General features: G+C 37.9%; 1 protein-coding gene across 1 annotated transcript in view; it reads right to left on the bottom strand.

Annotated features, from left to right (window-relative positions):
* igsf21a (immunoglobin superfamily, member 21a) overlaps nt 1–14,826 on the bottom strand; it is a 293,873-nt gene that overhangs the window by 3,697 nt on the left and 275,350 nt on the right. Inside the window, exons 7-9 of the mRNA XM_058372829.1 lie at nt 12,624–12,709; nt 4,747–4,939; nt 3,512–3,550 (exon numbers count right to left, since the gene is read on the bottom strand). Of these exons, the coding sequence (XP_058228812.1) occupies nt 3,512–3,550; nt 4,747–4,939; nt 12,624–12,709 (318 nt within the window). The remainder of the gene's footprint in view (nt 1–3,511; nt 3,551–4,746; nt 4,940–12,623; nt 12,710–14,826) is intronic.

Below are 14,826 nucleotides of genomic sequence, written 5' to 3'. Positions count from 1 at the left end.
ACAGAGGAGACCCAATGCAATAGGCGCATGTTCAGGGTTTGTGCTGCATATTGGAAGAAAGATTCAAGCTTTTTACAGCAAGTCAAAGAAACCATTATCTTAATCATATAAATATTAACGATTAACCTATTAGGCTATTACTACTAATTACTGCTTATTCATTTATTTGGTGACAAATATTGGGTATTAAATATATAGACACGGGAAAAGCTGTAGCTAGCACCTGAAAACTTTTACTAGCAGTAGATTTCTGCTAGCTAATTTGCTGATGCTATGACTCTTTTTTAAATAGTTTTTTTTCCTGATTTCGCCAGACATAAGCGGATATTTTTGCTAAATTTCACTTTAATTTAATTAAATACCATATTTTTTGTCCACCCACAGAAATTCAGCCTCATTTCAAACTAAACAATAATACTAATAACAACTAAGAGCAAATATATCCGCTTATGTCTGGAGAAATCAGGAAAAAAAACTATGTAAAAAAGAAAAGGTTTGATGAAATTAGATTTCTGCTACTAGAATCTGAATTTTAATATTGTGCTATTTTTTATATCGAATTTTATGATTTATTTTGTAATTGCACATCAAGTTTTGAAGTAGAATGAAATGAAATTTCAGGTCGTTAAATTTTAATGATTTGCACAATTGACAGCTAATTGGGTTAAATAAACCATTGGATCTACCAACGTTTGAGTTTCTAAAGCTCTCTGATGGAAGCATTACATCAATTTGTGCTGTTTTGTAAGCCTGAGGGATCAACTTGCAGTCATTTTTTTACCGAGAAATAAAACGGCACATCCAATTCAAATGATGAAATACAAATTCTATTTGCAATGCAACTTTAAAACCAGATTCACACGTTTTTACTCCCAGGATTTTGCTTTCTTTCTTTTTTTTTTTTCTTTTGTTGTCTTTGTAACTTCAGATCTCATTTCCCTGCTCACCTGGCAGCCAGGAGTGATGGTGTCATGTTTTTGAACAGGTACATATTATAGTTATATAACAGTTCAAATATGAATTGATGAAACATTTGGTTCTATATGGCACATTTTATACTATACATTTTTCATTAAAAGCAAGAATTTTATTCAAATCTAAGCACAAACCTAATAGGAAGGGTTTTTTAAAAAGGAATTTTATAAGTTAAGCATTGTAAAGACATCTGTAAAAACCCTATATGGACTTTTTGGGCTATTTCTGTGCTGAAATATGGATTATTAAGAAGATTTTTTTTTTTGCTGCACAGGCTCATGTACAATGTCCTCTCGGGGCCTTGTTCCTACAAGCTATTTGCCTTGCATACGAGGCTGCAGGACGACCTGATTCTGTCCCTACAGTCATGCACCTGCTCGCGGCTACATTTGCATATTCAAATTTATATCCGCGGGTACCAGAGGGTAATGTGAGAAAGAGAGAAATAGAAAAGGAATAAAAGACAAAGAGAGTTAAAGAAAGAGAGAGAGAGAGAGAGAGAGAGAGAGAGAGAGATTAGTTCTGCTCTTAAATCCTTCATTTATACATATGGGGCTATAAGAAATTACAAATGAGCCAGTGAGATGTGCTGAAAAACTGTAATTCATCAGCAGCTGGCAGTCGCTAAGGTTTCAGTGTTTTTTCACCGGGAATGACGGCTCATGCATGTGAAATGACAGCAGACTGCACAGCTTCATGAGTGCTTTTTAAAAAGAAAAGGCTCCAGCTTAATTTATACCAAGTGTCTACAGTGAACATGAATCTGTGAAAGTGAAGCTGTACGTTGCTTCATGTCGTAACATGTTAACATGAAAACCTTATCATTATACATGTGAAGGTTATCACACTGATCATTATCATTATTACACTGTAATATATCTCTGAACCACGAGTTATATAATATGAGTGTAATCCTTTCTAATGAATATCTACGGAAAAGCAATTCACAAATTGCAGCAGTCTTCAGGCTGTGAGGTCTAAAATGGAAAACGCTGTCTGTATGTAGGTGTTCATGTAAAACCTAGGTAGGTTCAGTCAAGTTGTCACGAAAGGTCTGTGTAGTCGTCATATAGCTCTATTCTTTCCTACGTAAAGTTCTCATGAAAATCTACAGCAAGTTCATGACACTGAAATAGGCTTATATTTTCTTTATATTTTCGAGTTCTGGTGTTGGATCATCACCTCATCATTATACAACACTATGAGTTGCAATGTCATGTTAAAATTCTTTGGGAATGTCCATAAATATCATTAAATCTTTCGTTCACTGATAGAGTTTAACATCATTTTATGTTACTGTTCATTATAATGCCATCTGCTGTTCCACACAATATAACCTTTATAACCTGTGATGATTACACAGCAATTGTAAAATTAATTAACAAAAAAAAATATATATACATATATATATATATATATATATATATAAAATAAACTTTTGACTGGTAGTGTATATATATATATATATATATATATATATATATATATATATATATATATATATATATACACTACCAGTCAAAAGTTTGGACACACCTTTTAATTCAATGTTTTTTGTTTAGGGATTTATTTTCTACATTCTAGAACAATACTGGAGATTTCAGATCTATGAAATAACACACATCCATATGGTTAAGTAATCCATATGTAACGACAAAAAACAACAGTCAGTTGTTATTTTAAGACACGAAGGTCAGGTGTTCTGGAATAGTTCTTGCAAGAACAGTATTGTCAAGTGCATTTGCAAAAACCCATCAAGCACCATGATGAACCTGGCTCACATGAAGACCATCCCAGTAAAGCAAGACCAAAACTTACCTCTGCTGCAGAGGAGAAGTTCATTTAGAGTTACCAGCCTCAGAAATCACCAATTAACAACACCTCAGATTAGAGCCGTTATGAAGACTTTACAGAGCATCAGTAGCAGACATATCTCAATATCAACTGTTCAAAGGACATTATTGTGGATTTCGGCCGCCTTCAGCATTGAAGGAATAGAAAGAAGTAAACATCAGGAAAGACCATGGAATTAGAAAAGATTAGAAGGTGTGTACAAACTTTTGACTGGTAGTATATATATATATATATATATATATATATATATATATATATATATATATATATATATATATATATATATATATATGTCAAGCAGGATCATATTGCTTTATGAGGAGTTACTGAATAAATATTTTTCTAAGTTTCTCAGTTGTCTACGAACGTGTGGTGTAGCTTAATGAACTGTTAAGTGTTAGGAAACAAATCTATATCCAGATGTTACAAATACGTTATTAACATGCTTTTCGAGTTCCAGTGCTCTTAAACTCAAGTTCATCAACGCAATTTTAAATTCATATAGTATGTCGGAGTGAGCAGATGCTGCAGAGACGCTTCGCAGGTGGCTCACTTGTCATTTCAAATATGTGGAAAAACCTCACCAAAAAAAAAGAAAAGAAAAAGGAAGAAAAGTTTTGTGCGCTGGCGAACAGCCAGATCCCGCTACATTCTCCAGTCCCAGAAGGGTTCCCACACTTACTGTTTTGATTCTGTGTGTGTTTCATCATGCTTGGGTTTTCTGCAGGAGAGAATAGAAATAGGAAAGAAAGTGAGAGGTTGAGATGGGAGGCAGCTGTCTGGTCATTAAAAAAAAAAAAAAAAAAATCATTATGTAACAAACTTTACAGCGTCGTCACAACATTGTCACAATTATTTCTCTCTCGTTTATTATCGAGGCCTGAAGCTACGAGCTCGTTTCTTTCTCGCTACTAATCTACATTTTTTATTACAGGTGCCGATTTATAACACAGGGAGAGCATTACACACACACTCGCTCACACACACACACACTGATAGCCCACAATTGCTGAGGTTCAGAGGATGCCGTGGGGTCTGTCGGGCTGTTAAATGAACATTAATGCTCTCTTTGGCCGATCTGTCCCCGCAGACAGAACCTGCCCCATAGTGACACTTATCCGCCAAATGGCTTCACCGACGATTTGTAAATTTTCAGGAGGTCTTAATGAGGAAATGGCGGCGAGGCGATTCTTCATTTGATGGACTATGTGTCATTTTCTCCATTACGGCTCAGGAAATGGAGGAACTATAGTCTCTGAGCATCGGTGACGAGTTTGTATGACTGTCAGTAAAATGTTTTGTGTGTAACAGAGCAGAAATATCTGGGTGTATATGTTTGATTTGATTATAGCAATCATATTTGTGCTTATGTGTCATTTGTCCATTTTGTTCACACAAGCTTTTCGTTCACTTTCTTCACTACATTTCACACAAACATTTGTATGTACATCATTAATAAATAGGAATTAAAGGAACAAAACAGGATATAGATGTTGCATATACTCTAGATGTGTGTGTTTGTAGGTATGTATATCAGTCCCTCCAGAATTTTGCACTTCAAGCAAATTCCATGATATTCAGAGGAGCTTGCAATTTTTTTTCTAAATGACTGTAGATTTGCAAAGATTTGGGCTAAGACTCGTCATGTGACATCGTCAAAAAGTGCATTCAGCCGAAGCCCTTTGATTCACTTATCTGGAGTACAACTATCACAGAAAGTCATTAAATGTGTCTTCACTGGTAGGCGTTTAAAAGAAGACTCCTGTGCTTGCAATTTCACCAATTCAAGTAGTTTTCTGTAATAAAAAAAAAAGGCACAAAATACTGCAGGCTGCATCACAGCAAGCACTGAGAGTGAAATACTGGAGACTGACTAACTGAACACAATCAGGGGAAGATTATGAGTTGGTGACTAACCGAAAACGATGAGGCGTGTGTGTGTATCAGTAGAACCCAGTGGGTTCTGTGCTGTACAGCGGTACATGGACCCGTTGAGTTCTGCAGGCACTCGCTCCAGCACCAGCTCCCTCCCTTCCCTCTCACTGCTGCCGTCCAGCAGACGTCCTCCCACTCGCGTCCAGGTAAACAGCGGCTCGGGGAACACCTCATTCTGTAAGACAGTGAGTTTGGGTGTGTGTGTAACATTGAAAGATTGTTGAGGTTCACTCTTGATGCTAATGAAAAAAAACCTTTTTACGATAACAAGAAAAAAAACGAGGGACGAAGCATCCCATAATATCAATAACATGAACCCATTTTCTCTGTGCTAGCTGTATAAATCACTGCTTTAATGCTGTATTTTTCCTCTCCTGTTTTTTTCTTTTCCTCCCAACACATTCCAGTTAGCAGCGTTTTTCTTCTTTTAACTTAACTGAAATATTCTATCAATAAACGGGACACTTCCCAGCAGTGGAAATGAGAATGAGTTGGCGTTATTATAACTCTGTTATTATAGATTCGTTCAGCGTCCCCGCGAACTGCAGAGACAAATAAAATTGGAGTTGTGTGTATCAGGCACATGGTCCATGAAAGCACTCACAACAAATAGGCACTTCACATGATAGCAAAAGACTATCGAGTTTCACTCTCGTCCTCTTACGGTGCCACTTTGTCAAGCATTATCTCTTATTAGGCCCGAAAAATCCTGCAGCGAAAAATAAATATAGAAATAAAAAGATATATGTATTATCTTAACTAATGTTCAGCACAAGCGTGTGTGTGTAGGAGTGTGCGCATGCCTCTTTACTTCTAGGCATAAAACTTCAACAGACAGCCATACACACTGTATTATTTATTCTTAATCTTTGGCCCATTTCACAATTTTTATTTATTTATTCTTTTTTTTTTTATTATCTTCATGATACTTTTAGGTCTTGCAAGCACATTACTGTAACTTACATTTCACTTTTTTTTTATTTACTTATTTGTAATTTAACTTTCCAGACATTAACCAGAAACAACAACAAAAAAGGCCTCAATATGAGCTAGCCTGAAATCTGGCTCATGTCATCCATCCAGCATAGAAACACTCATCTTGCAAGGTCATGTGACCTTTGATAATGATTGATATAACATCATGACTTGGCTGTGTGTCACACGTTTACACCCTGACAGCACTGGAATGAGTTTGTGTTTGCTGGTGGCATCAGGTCACAATTCAGAAACCCCACCATCCATACCCCCCCCCAAGAGACACACACACACACAAACACCCAAACACACACAGACAGTTTTCCTTGGAGCACTTTGAATGTAATATATAACTTCCCTTAAATCTCATGAGATGTGCAAATGTAGACATATCATCTTGACATAATAGTGTCTTTATAGACTTAAATAAAATGTAATTCATGTGTTGCTGTTTTAAAGGTGTACATGGGCAGGCTGTGTTGTTCAGAGCCCTCTGCTGCCTGGGACACAAAGTGCAACTGCTATTAAACTGGATGCTGTCAAGGAAAAAAGGGGTGGGGCTGTGCAGCTGTATTTCAGCCAGGGCTAGAGAACAGTTTCGACACTGAGGGAAAAGAAAAGAATGTAAAAGTCTGATATGGAGAAACTATAAATATATTCATCTACAGTGTACCCATAAAAATAAAATGAAATGCAATGCAAATGTGCTTGGAAAATAATAAAATGCACAGCTAACTACTACTATTCATGTATACTGCTACTACTTCCACTACTCCAGTGCCAATATTGCTGCTGGCACTGATTAGTAGTACGACTGATACTATTCCTACTATTAGCACAAATACTCTTAACACTAATACTACATATGCACCGATCAGGCATAACATTATGACTACCTGCCTAATACAGTATTGTGTTCATCCTTATTTTGCTGCCAAAACAGCCCTGACCCATCATGCACTGTGTATTCTGACACCTTTCTATCAGAACCAGCATTAACTTCTTCAGCAATTTGAGCAACAGTAGCTCGTCTGTTGGATCGGATCACACGGGCCAGCCTTTGCTCCCCACGTGCATCAATGAGCCTTGGCCGTCCATGACCCTGTGGCCGGTTCACCACTGTTCCTTCCTTGGACCACTTTTGATAGACACTGACCACTGCAGACCGGGAACACCCCACAAGAGCTGCAGTTTTGGAGATGCTCTGATCCAGTGGTCTAGCCATCACAATTTGGCCCTTGTCAAACTCACTCAAATCCTTACGCTTGTCCATTTTTCCTGCTTCTAACACATCAACTTTGAGGACAAAATGTTGACTTGCTGCCTAATATATCCCACCCACTAACAGGTGCCATGATGAGGAGATCATCAGTGTTATACACTTCACCTGGCACTGCTCATAATGTTATGCCTGATTGGTGTATAAACATATATATATTTTGGCGCTCTTCTACTACTACTAGTACTCCTCCTGCTATTATTACTTCTACTATTAGTACTATGACTAGTAGCAGTACTACTCCTCCTGCTACTATTGCTACTAGTAGTACTGCTACTTCTATTACTACTACTAGTACTACTACTACCACTAGAAGTAGCAGTACTCCTCATGCTAATACTACTATTACTAGTAGTAGTACTCTTCCTGCAATTACTACTACTACTACTGCTACTTCTACTACTACCACTAGTACTCCTCCTGTTGCTTCTACTACTATTACTCCTACTATTAGCACTAGTACTCTCCCTGCTATTATTACTACTTCTAGTACTCCCCAGCTACTACTACAACTACTACTACTACCACTAGTACTCCTCCTGCTACAACTACTACTACTCCTACTACTACTACTACCACTAGTAGTACACCTCCTGCTAGTACTACTATCACTATTACTACTAGAACCTCTTCTTCCTCCTTATCCTCAAAATAAAAAAATATTGTCAGTGTGCTTTTCTTGCATTATTACCTCTCCAACGGTTTATGCAGACTGACAGTGTTCTTAGTCCATGACCTAATGAACCAGTATCAATGTGCATTCATTAACAGACACTTCAAAGCCTGTCTGTAAGTCACTCTGGATACGAGCCATGAATTTAAACTACTACCGGTGCTAGTATTAATCCTGTTATTACTCCTTTTCCTGTTACTATTCCGACTGCTATTACTCTAGCTAATCTTACTTCTATTAAAACTCTTCCTCCTGCTACTTCTACTACTGCTATTATTCCTCCTCCTCTTTCTCATACTACTATCTGTACTAATCATACAGCTACTATTAATACTACCAAGGGCAATTCTGGCTCAGCAGTTAAGATTACTAATCAGAAGGTCAGGGTTTCAAGCCCCACCACCACCACCAAACTGCCACTGTAGGGCCCTTAACCCTCTCTGCTCCAAGTCTGACCTTGCACTCTGACTCCAGCTTTTTAACAAGCTGGGATATGTGGAAAAATATTTTCCCTGTGCTGTAGTTTATATGTAATAAAGACTCCTTCTACTTCTACTACTGCTCACACCAATTTACAAACATTTTTGGGATTTGTTTTGTAGGACAGATGTTAGATATTAAAATAATACCCAATATGAAAAAGCTGAAACAAAGGACAATGTAATAGCACTGTATAGCAGCTTTCCATCTGCTCCACCAAGGGTTTGTCTGGTCAACTAACGTAATAACAGTCTGGACTTTGGATATTTATTGATATGATCTATAATAAACTCAGATGTCATGAGTTACTCAGGAGCCCCTGGTTACACAACTCCAACTTTCTGTATATGACTGTAGAAAGAACATTATTAAAATGAACAATAATCACATTGTAAATTCACATGCTTCAGTGTCACCCAAATGAGGATAGGTTTTGAGTCTGGTTCCTCTCAAGGTTTCTTCCTCTTACCATCTCAGGGAGTTTTTTTCTTGGCCACAGTCGCCTCAGGCTTGCTAATTAGGGATTATTGAACGTTTGTACTATATTTCTTATGTACTGTAAAGCTGCTTTGTCCATTGTTAAAATAAAATTGAATTGAAATTAATATTAATATTCATTTACTAATTGGACAGTATGACGTCAGGACAAAAAATTAGGTCAGGAATGGGGTGTATGTAGACTTAAAGCATTAAAAACATTATTAATTGAATCTATCCCATCAATCTTTTTTATCATATCATATATACACCACTAAGATTTTCACTCATCATATTTACACTTGAAACTCGAGGAAAAAGGGGATGTTTAAAAAAGTAACATTTCTTCTAGATACTTCGCAATTTATTTCAATCCATCTGCTCTAATTCGGTTGTGCAGTCAAGCTTATTTGTAATGACTTTTCTTAATTTCCTTTAATGGAGCACTTCAAATATATATGGAACCATCATCGGGCTGTTAATGTGTCAAATGTGTCACTATCGGCTACTTCAGTGGTACTAATAAAGTGGCAGTCTAATAAAATCGAACTGCCTCGTCGTTTGCTGACTAACAGCTGCATAAATCTACAAAGATGATTTAAAGAGAACAGAAGAGCCTCCCAGTTATCCCTGCCACAGGAATCAGACCGACGACTCCCCCCACAACTATTGTTTTTCCTCTTTTATTTTATATTTCCATGGCTTGAGATTTCTTGCTTTTGGCAGCCAATGATCGTTATACTAAAGCAATCTGCCTGCTTGATTTCCCCTCTGAACTGACGGAGTGTCTGAACAGTGAGAAAATCCTGCGCCTCAGACAGCGACATGCTCACGACTAGCTCGCAGCTACTGAATACAGGCGGAAAATAATTACACCTGAAAGCTGTAGAGATATCGCTAAACAGATGGCTAGCTTAGATTTCAATGGGGGAAGTTGGCGCACCTTGTGTCGCGCATGACAAAACAGCAAGGAAGCATGACGACAAAAAAATAAATAAAATAAAAATGGTCACTAAACAATTAAATGATACTCTACACCCAAAATGAATTATTACTTCATTCATACCAAAATTTTTGGGTAATCAAATTTCTTAGCGCTAACCGAGGTAAAAACGCCTACAATAGCTAACCGAGGCAGGTGAGGTAGATAAATAATAAGCACAATTGCGCTAATTAAGAAAGGTGAGCTAGCAAAAATTAGCGATTAGCACAGAGTTAATAAACACTATAGCACTGGTGAGCTAAAGGAATTAATTGAGGATTTAATAATACTATAGCGCTAATTGAAAAAAGTGAGCAAACAGGAATTAGTTCTACCTGCGGTAACATAATATAGCGCTAAATAAGAAAGGTGAGCTAGCAAAGGAATTGCTGCTAAATTAGGTAATAAATACTATAGTGCGAAAGGAGAAAGGTGCACAAACAAAGGAATTAGCGCTACCTGAGGTATATAAATATAAATACCTGAGGTAAATAATATAGCACTAACTAAGAAAGGTGAGCTAACAGAAGAATTAATGCTACCTGAGGTAACAAATACTACAATGCTAACAGAGAAAGGTAAAGAAACCAAGGAATTAGCACTAACTGTGGCAACAAATATTACAATGCTAACAGAGAAAGTTGAGCTAACAAATACTATAATGGTAAAAGAGTGGTGAGCTAACAAAATAATTAGCACTAGCCCGGGCAACAAATACTATAGAGTTACCTAACCTAGGTGAGCTAATAAAGGAATTAGTGCTACCTGAGGTAATGCTAACAGAGAAATGTGAGCTAAAAAAGGAATTAGCATTACCTGAGGTAACAAAAACTATAATGCTAATAGATGGTGGTGAGCTAACAAAGGAATTAGCACTAACTAGGTTAACAAATACTACAATGCTTACAGAGAAAGGTGAACTAGCAAATGAATTAGCACTACCTAAGGTAACATTATAATGCTAAATGAGAAAGGTGAGCTACAAAAAGCAATTAGTACAGAGTTAATAAACACTATAGCTGACTGAGAAAGGCGAGCTAAAGAAATTAATTGAGGTTTAAATAATACTATAGTGCTAATTGGAAAAGGTGAGCAAACAAAGGAGTTAGTTCTACCTGAGGTAACAAATAATATAGCACTAAATAAAAAAGCTAACAAAGGAATTAGTGCTAAATGAGGTAATAAATACTATAGTGCGATAGGAGAAAGGTACCTGAGGCAACAAATACTACAATGCTAACAGAGAAAGCTGAGCTAACAAATACTATAATGGTAAAAGAGTGGTGAGCTAACAAAATGATTAGCGCTACCTGAGGTAACAAGTACCATAGCGCTAACTAATAAAGATGAGCTAATAAAGAAATTAGCGTTGCATAAGGTAACAAATAATATAACGCTAACAGAGAAAGATGAGCTAACAAAGAAATAAGCACTACCTGAGATAACAAATACTATAATGTTAAAAAAGAGCGGTGAGCTAACAAAAGAATTAGCATTACCTGTGGTAACAAGTACCATAGCGCTAACTAAGGAATGTGAGCTAACAAAACAATTAGTGCTACCTGAGGTAACAAATACTGCAATGCTATCAGAGAATGGTGAGCTAATATAGGAATTAGCACTAAATTAAGTAACAAAAACTATAAAGGTAACAGAGAAAGATGAGCTAACAAAGGAATTACCGCTACATGAGACAACAAATACTATAAAGCTAAAAGAGAGTGGTGAGCTAACAAAAGAATTAGCGTTACCTGAAAGAAGTGCCATAGCACTTACTAAGAAAGGAGAACTAACAAAGGAATTAGCACTACCTCAGGTTAACATATACTATAATGCTAAAAGAGAAAGATAACGAAGGAAAGTTACGTTAGGCTAACAAAGGACTGTTACGTTAGGCAACAAATACTATAATGCTAACAGAGAGTGGTGAGCTAACAAAGGAATTAGGTGTAACTAAGGTAATAAGTACTACAGTGCTAGTTTAGAAAGGTAAACAAACAAAGGAATTAGCAATAAATGAGGCAACAAATACTACAATGCTAACAGAGAGTGCTGAGCACTACTTGAAGTAGTGAATACTATAGTGCTAAGAAAGGTGAGCTAACAGCTGAGGTAACAAGTACTATAGTGCTAACTAAGAAAGGTGAGCTAACAAAGGAATTGGTGCTAACCTGAGGTAACAAATACTACAATGCTAACTAAGAAGGATAAGTGCTAGCTGAAGTAACAAATACTATAGTGCCTACAGAGAAAGATGAGCTAACAAAGAAATTAGCATTGCATAAGGTAACAAATAATATAGCACTAAATGAGAAAGTTAAGCTAACAAAGGAATTAGTGCTAAATGAGGTAATATATACTAGTGTGAAAGGAGAAAGGTACACTAACAAAGGAATTAGCAATAAATGAGGCAACAAATAGTATAATGCTAACAGAGAGCATTGAGCAAAAGAATTAGCACTAGCTGAAGTTGTGAATATTATAGTGCTAGGAAAGGTGAGCTAACACCTGAGGTAACAAGTACTATAGCGCTAACTAAGAAAGGTGAGCTAATAAAGGAATTAGCGCTACCCGAAATAACAAATACTATAGCACTAACAGAGAAAGGTGAGCTAACAAAGGAATTAGCTCTAACTGAGGTAATGCTAAATAAGAAAGATGAGTGCTAGCTGAAGTAACAAGTGCCTACAGAGAAAAGTGAGCTAACAAAGGAATTAGCGCTAAATGAGGTAAAAAATACTATAATTCTAAGAGTTTGCAGTACCTGAAGTAATGAATACTATAATGCTAACTAAGAAAGGTGAGCTAACAAGGAAGTAGCGCTACCTGAGGTAACAAATACCATAATAGAATGGATTAAGACCAAAATGGGACATTGTTTTTCTTATTTCAAGTACAGCTTTATATATATTAAAGAAAACTAACATCACTGTGTGTTAGACTGAAAAACTGCCCCCAGTTCCATACCCCTTTGTTACCCCCGGGGTTCCTACCTGGAATCCTTGCACTGTGATGCGCACCGTGTCTCCTACCTTCGCCCTGGCAGGGGTCATGGTGAGCTTGGGGCCTTTAGGAGCCGCTGCGGAGAAACAAAGATAAGAGATCAGATAGAATTCAGAATAAAGATTAAACAACAGCAAGAAAAGATTATTGATCACGAGAGAGTGGAGAAAAACAACAGAGTTTAAATCTTTATCTGATTATCTTCTGTAAAAGTGCCCAGGAACCAGAGGCTGATGTGACTGACAGGTTGTGAAAACTGGGAGAAAACAATAATAATATATATTTAACAATTTTTCTGCATGAATATTTGCTGTGATTTGCAATGAGCTGGAGAACGGAGCAGACAGAAAATCTGTTTTATTCAGATCTGTTTCATAAAAGACAAAAAAGTATAAGTACTTAAAACTCGTCTACACAACACACACACTCGTCTACACAACACACACACTCGTCTGCACAACACACACACTCGTCTACACAACACACACACTCGTCTACACAACACACACACTCGTCTACACAACACAAACACACGCGTCTACACAACACACACACTCGTCTGCACAACACACACACTCGTCTACACAACACACACTCGTCTACACAACACAAACACACGCGTCTACACAACACACACACTCGTCTACACAACACACACACTCGTCTACACAACACAAACACACGCGTCTACACAACACAAACACACGCGTCTACACAACACACACACTCGTCTACACAACACACACACTCGTCTACACAACACAAACACACTCGTCTACACAACACACACACTCGTCTACACAACACACACACTCGTCTACACAACACACACACTCGTCTACACAACACAAACACACTCGTCTACACAACACACACACTCGTCTACACAACACACACACTCGTCTACACAACACACACACTCGTCTACACAACACACACACTCGTCTACACAACACACACACTCGTCTACACAACACAAACACACGCGTCTACACAACACACACACTCGTCCACACAACACAAACACACGCGTCTACACAACACACACTCGTCTACACAACACAAACACACGCGTCTACACAACACAAACACACGCGTCTACACAACACACACACTCGTCTACACAACACACACACTCGTCTACACAACACAAACACTCGTCTACACAACACAAACACACGCGTCTACACAACACAAACACACTCGTCTACACAACACACACACTCGTCTACACAAACACACTCGTCTACACAACACACACACTCGTCTACACAACACAAACACACGCGTCTACACAACACAAACACACGCGTCTACACAACACACACACTCGTCTACACAACACACACACTCGTCTACACAACACAAACACACTCGTCTACACAACACACACACTTGTCTACACAACACACACACTCGTCTACACAACACAAACACACGCGTCTACACAACACAAACACACGCGTCTACACAACACACACACTCGTCTACACAAACACGCGCGTCTACACAACACACACACTCGTCTACACAACGCACACACTCGTCCACACAACACAAACACACTCGTCCACACAACACACACTCGTCTACACAACACAAACACTCGTCTACACAACACAAACACACTCGTCTACACAACACAAACACACGCGTCTACATAACACACACACTCGTCTACACAACACAAACACACTTGTCTACACAACACACACACTCGTCTACACAACACAAACACACGCGTCTACACAACACACACACACGCGTCTACAGAACAAAAACACACTCGTCTACACAACACAAACACACGCGTCTACACAACACAAACACACTCGTCTACACAACACAAACACACGCGTCTACACAACACAAACACACTCAACCGATTCAAACACTCATCTACACAACACAAACACACTCAACTACACAACACAAACACACTCATCTACACAACACAAACACTCAACTGATTCAAACACTCATCTACACAACACAAACACACTCGTCTACACAACACAAACACACGCGTCTACACAACACAAACACGCGTCTACAGAACAAAAACACACTCGTCTACACAACACAAACACATGCGTCTACACAACACAAACACACTCAACTACACAACACAAACACACTCATCTACACAACACAAACACTCAACTGATTCAAACACTCATCTACACAACACAA

The sequence above is a fragment of the Hemibagrus wyckioides genome, linkage group LG21, assembly GCF_019097595.1.
Source record: "Hemibagrus wyckioides isolate EC202008001 linkage group LG21, SWU_Hwy_1.0, whole genome shotgun sequence".
Classification (NCBI taxonomy): domain Eukaryota; kingdom Metazoa; phylum Chordata; class Actinopteri; order Siluriformes; family Bagridae; genus Hemibagrus; species Hemibagrus wyckioides.
Note: the sequence above shows the minus strand (reverse complement) of the source record. Positions and strands in the feature narration are given on the sequence as shown.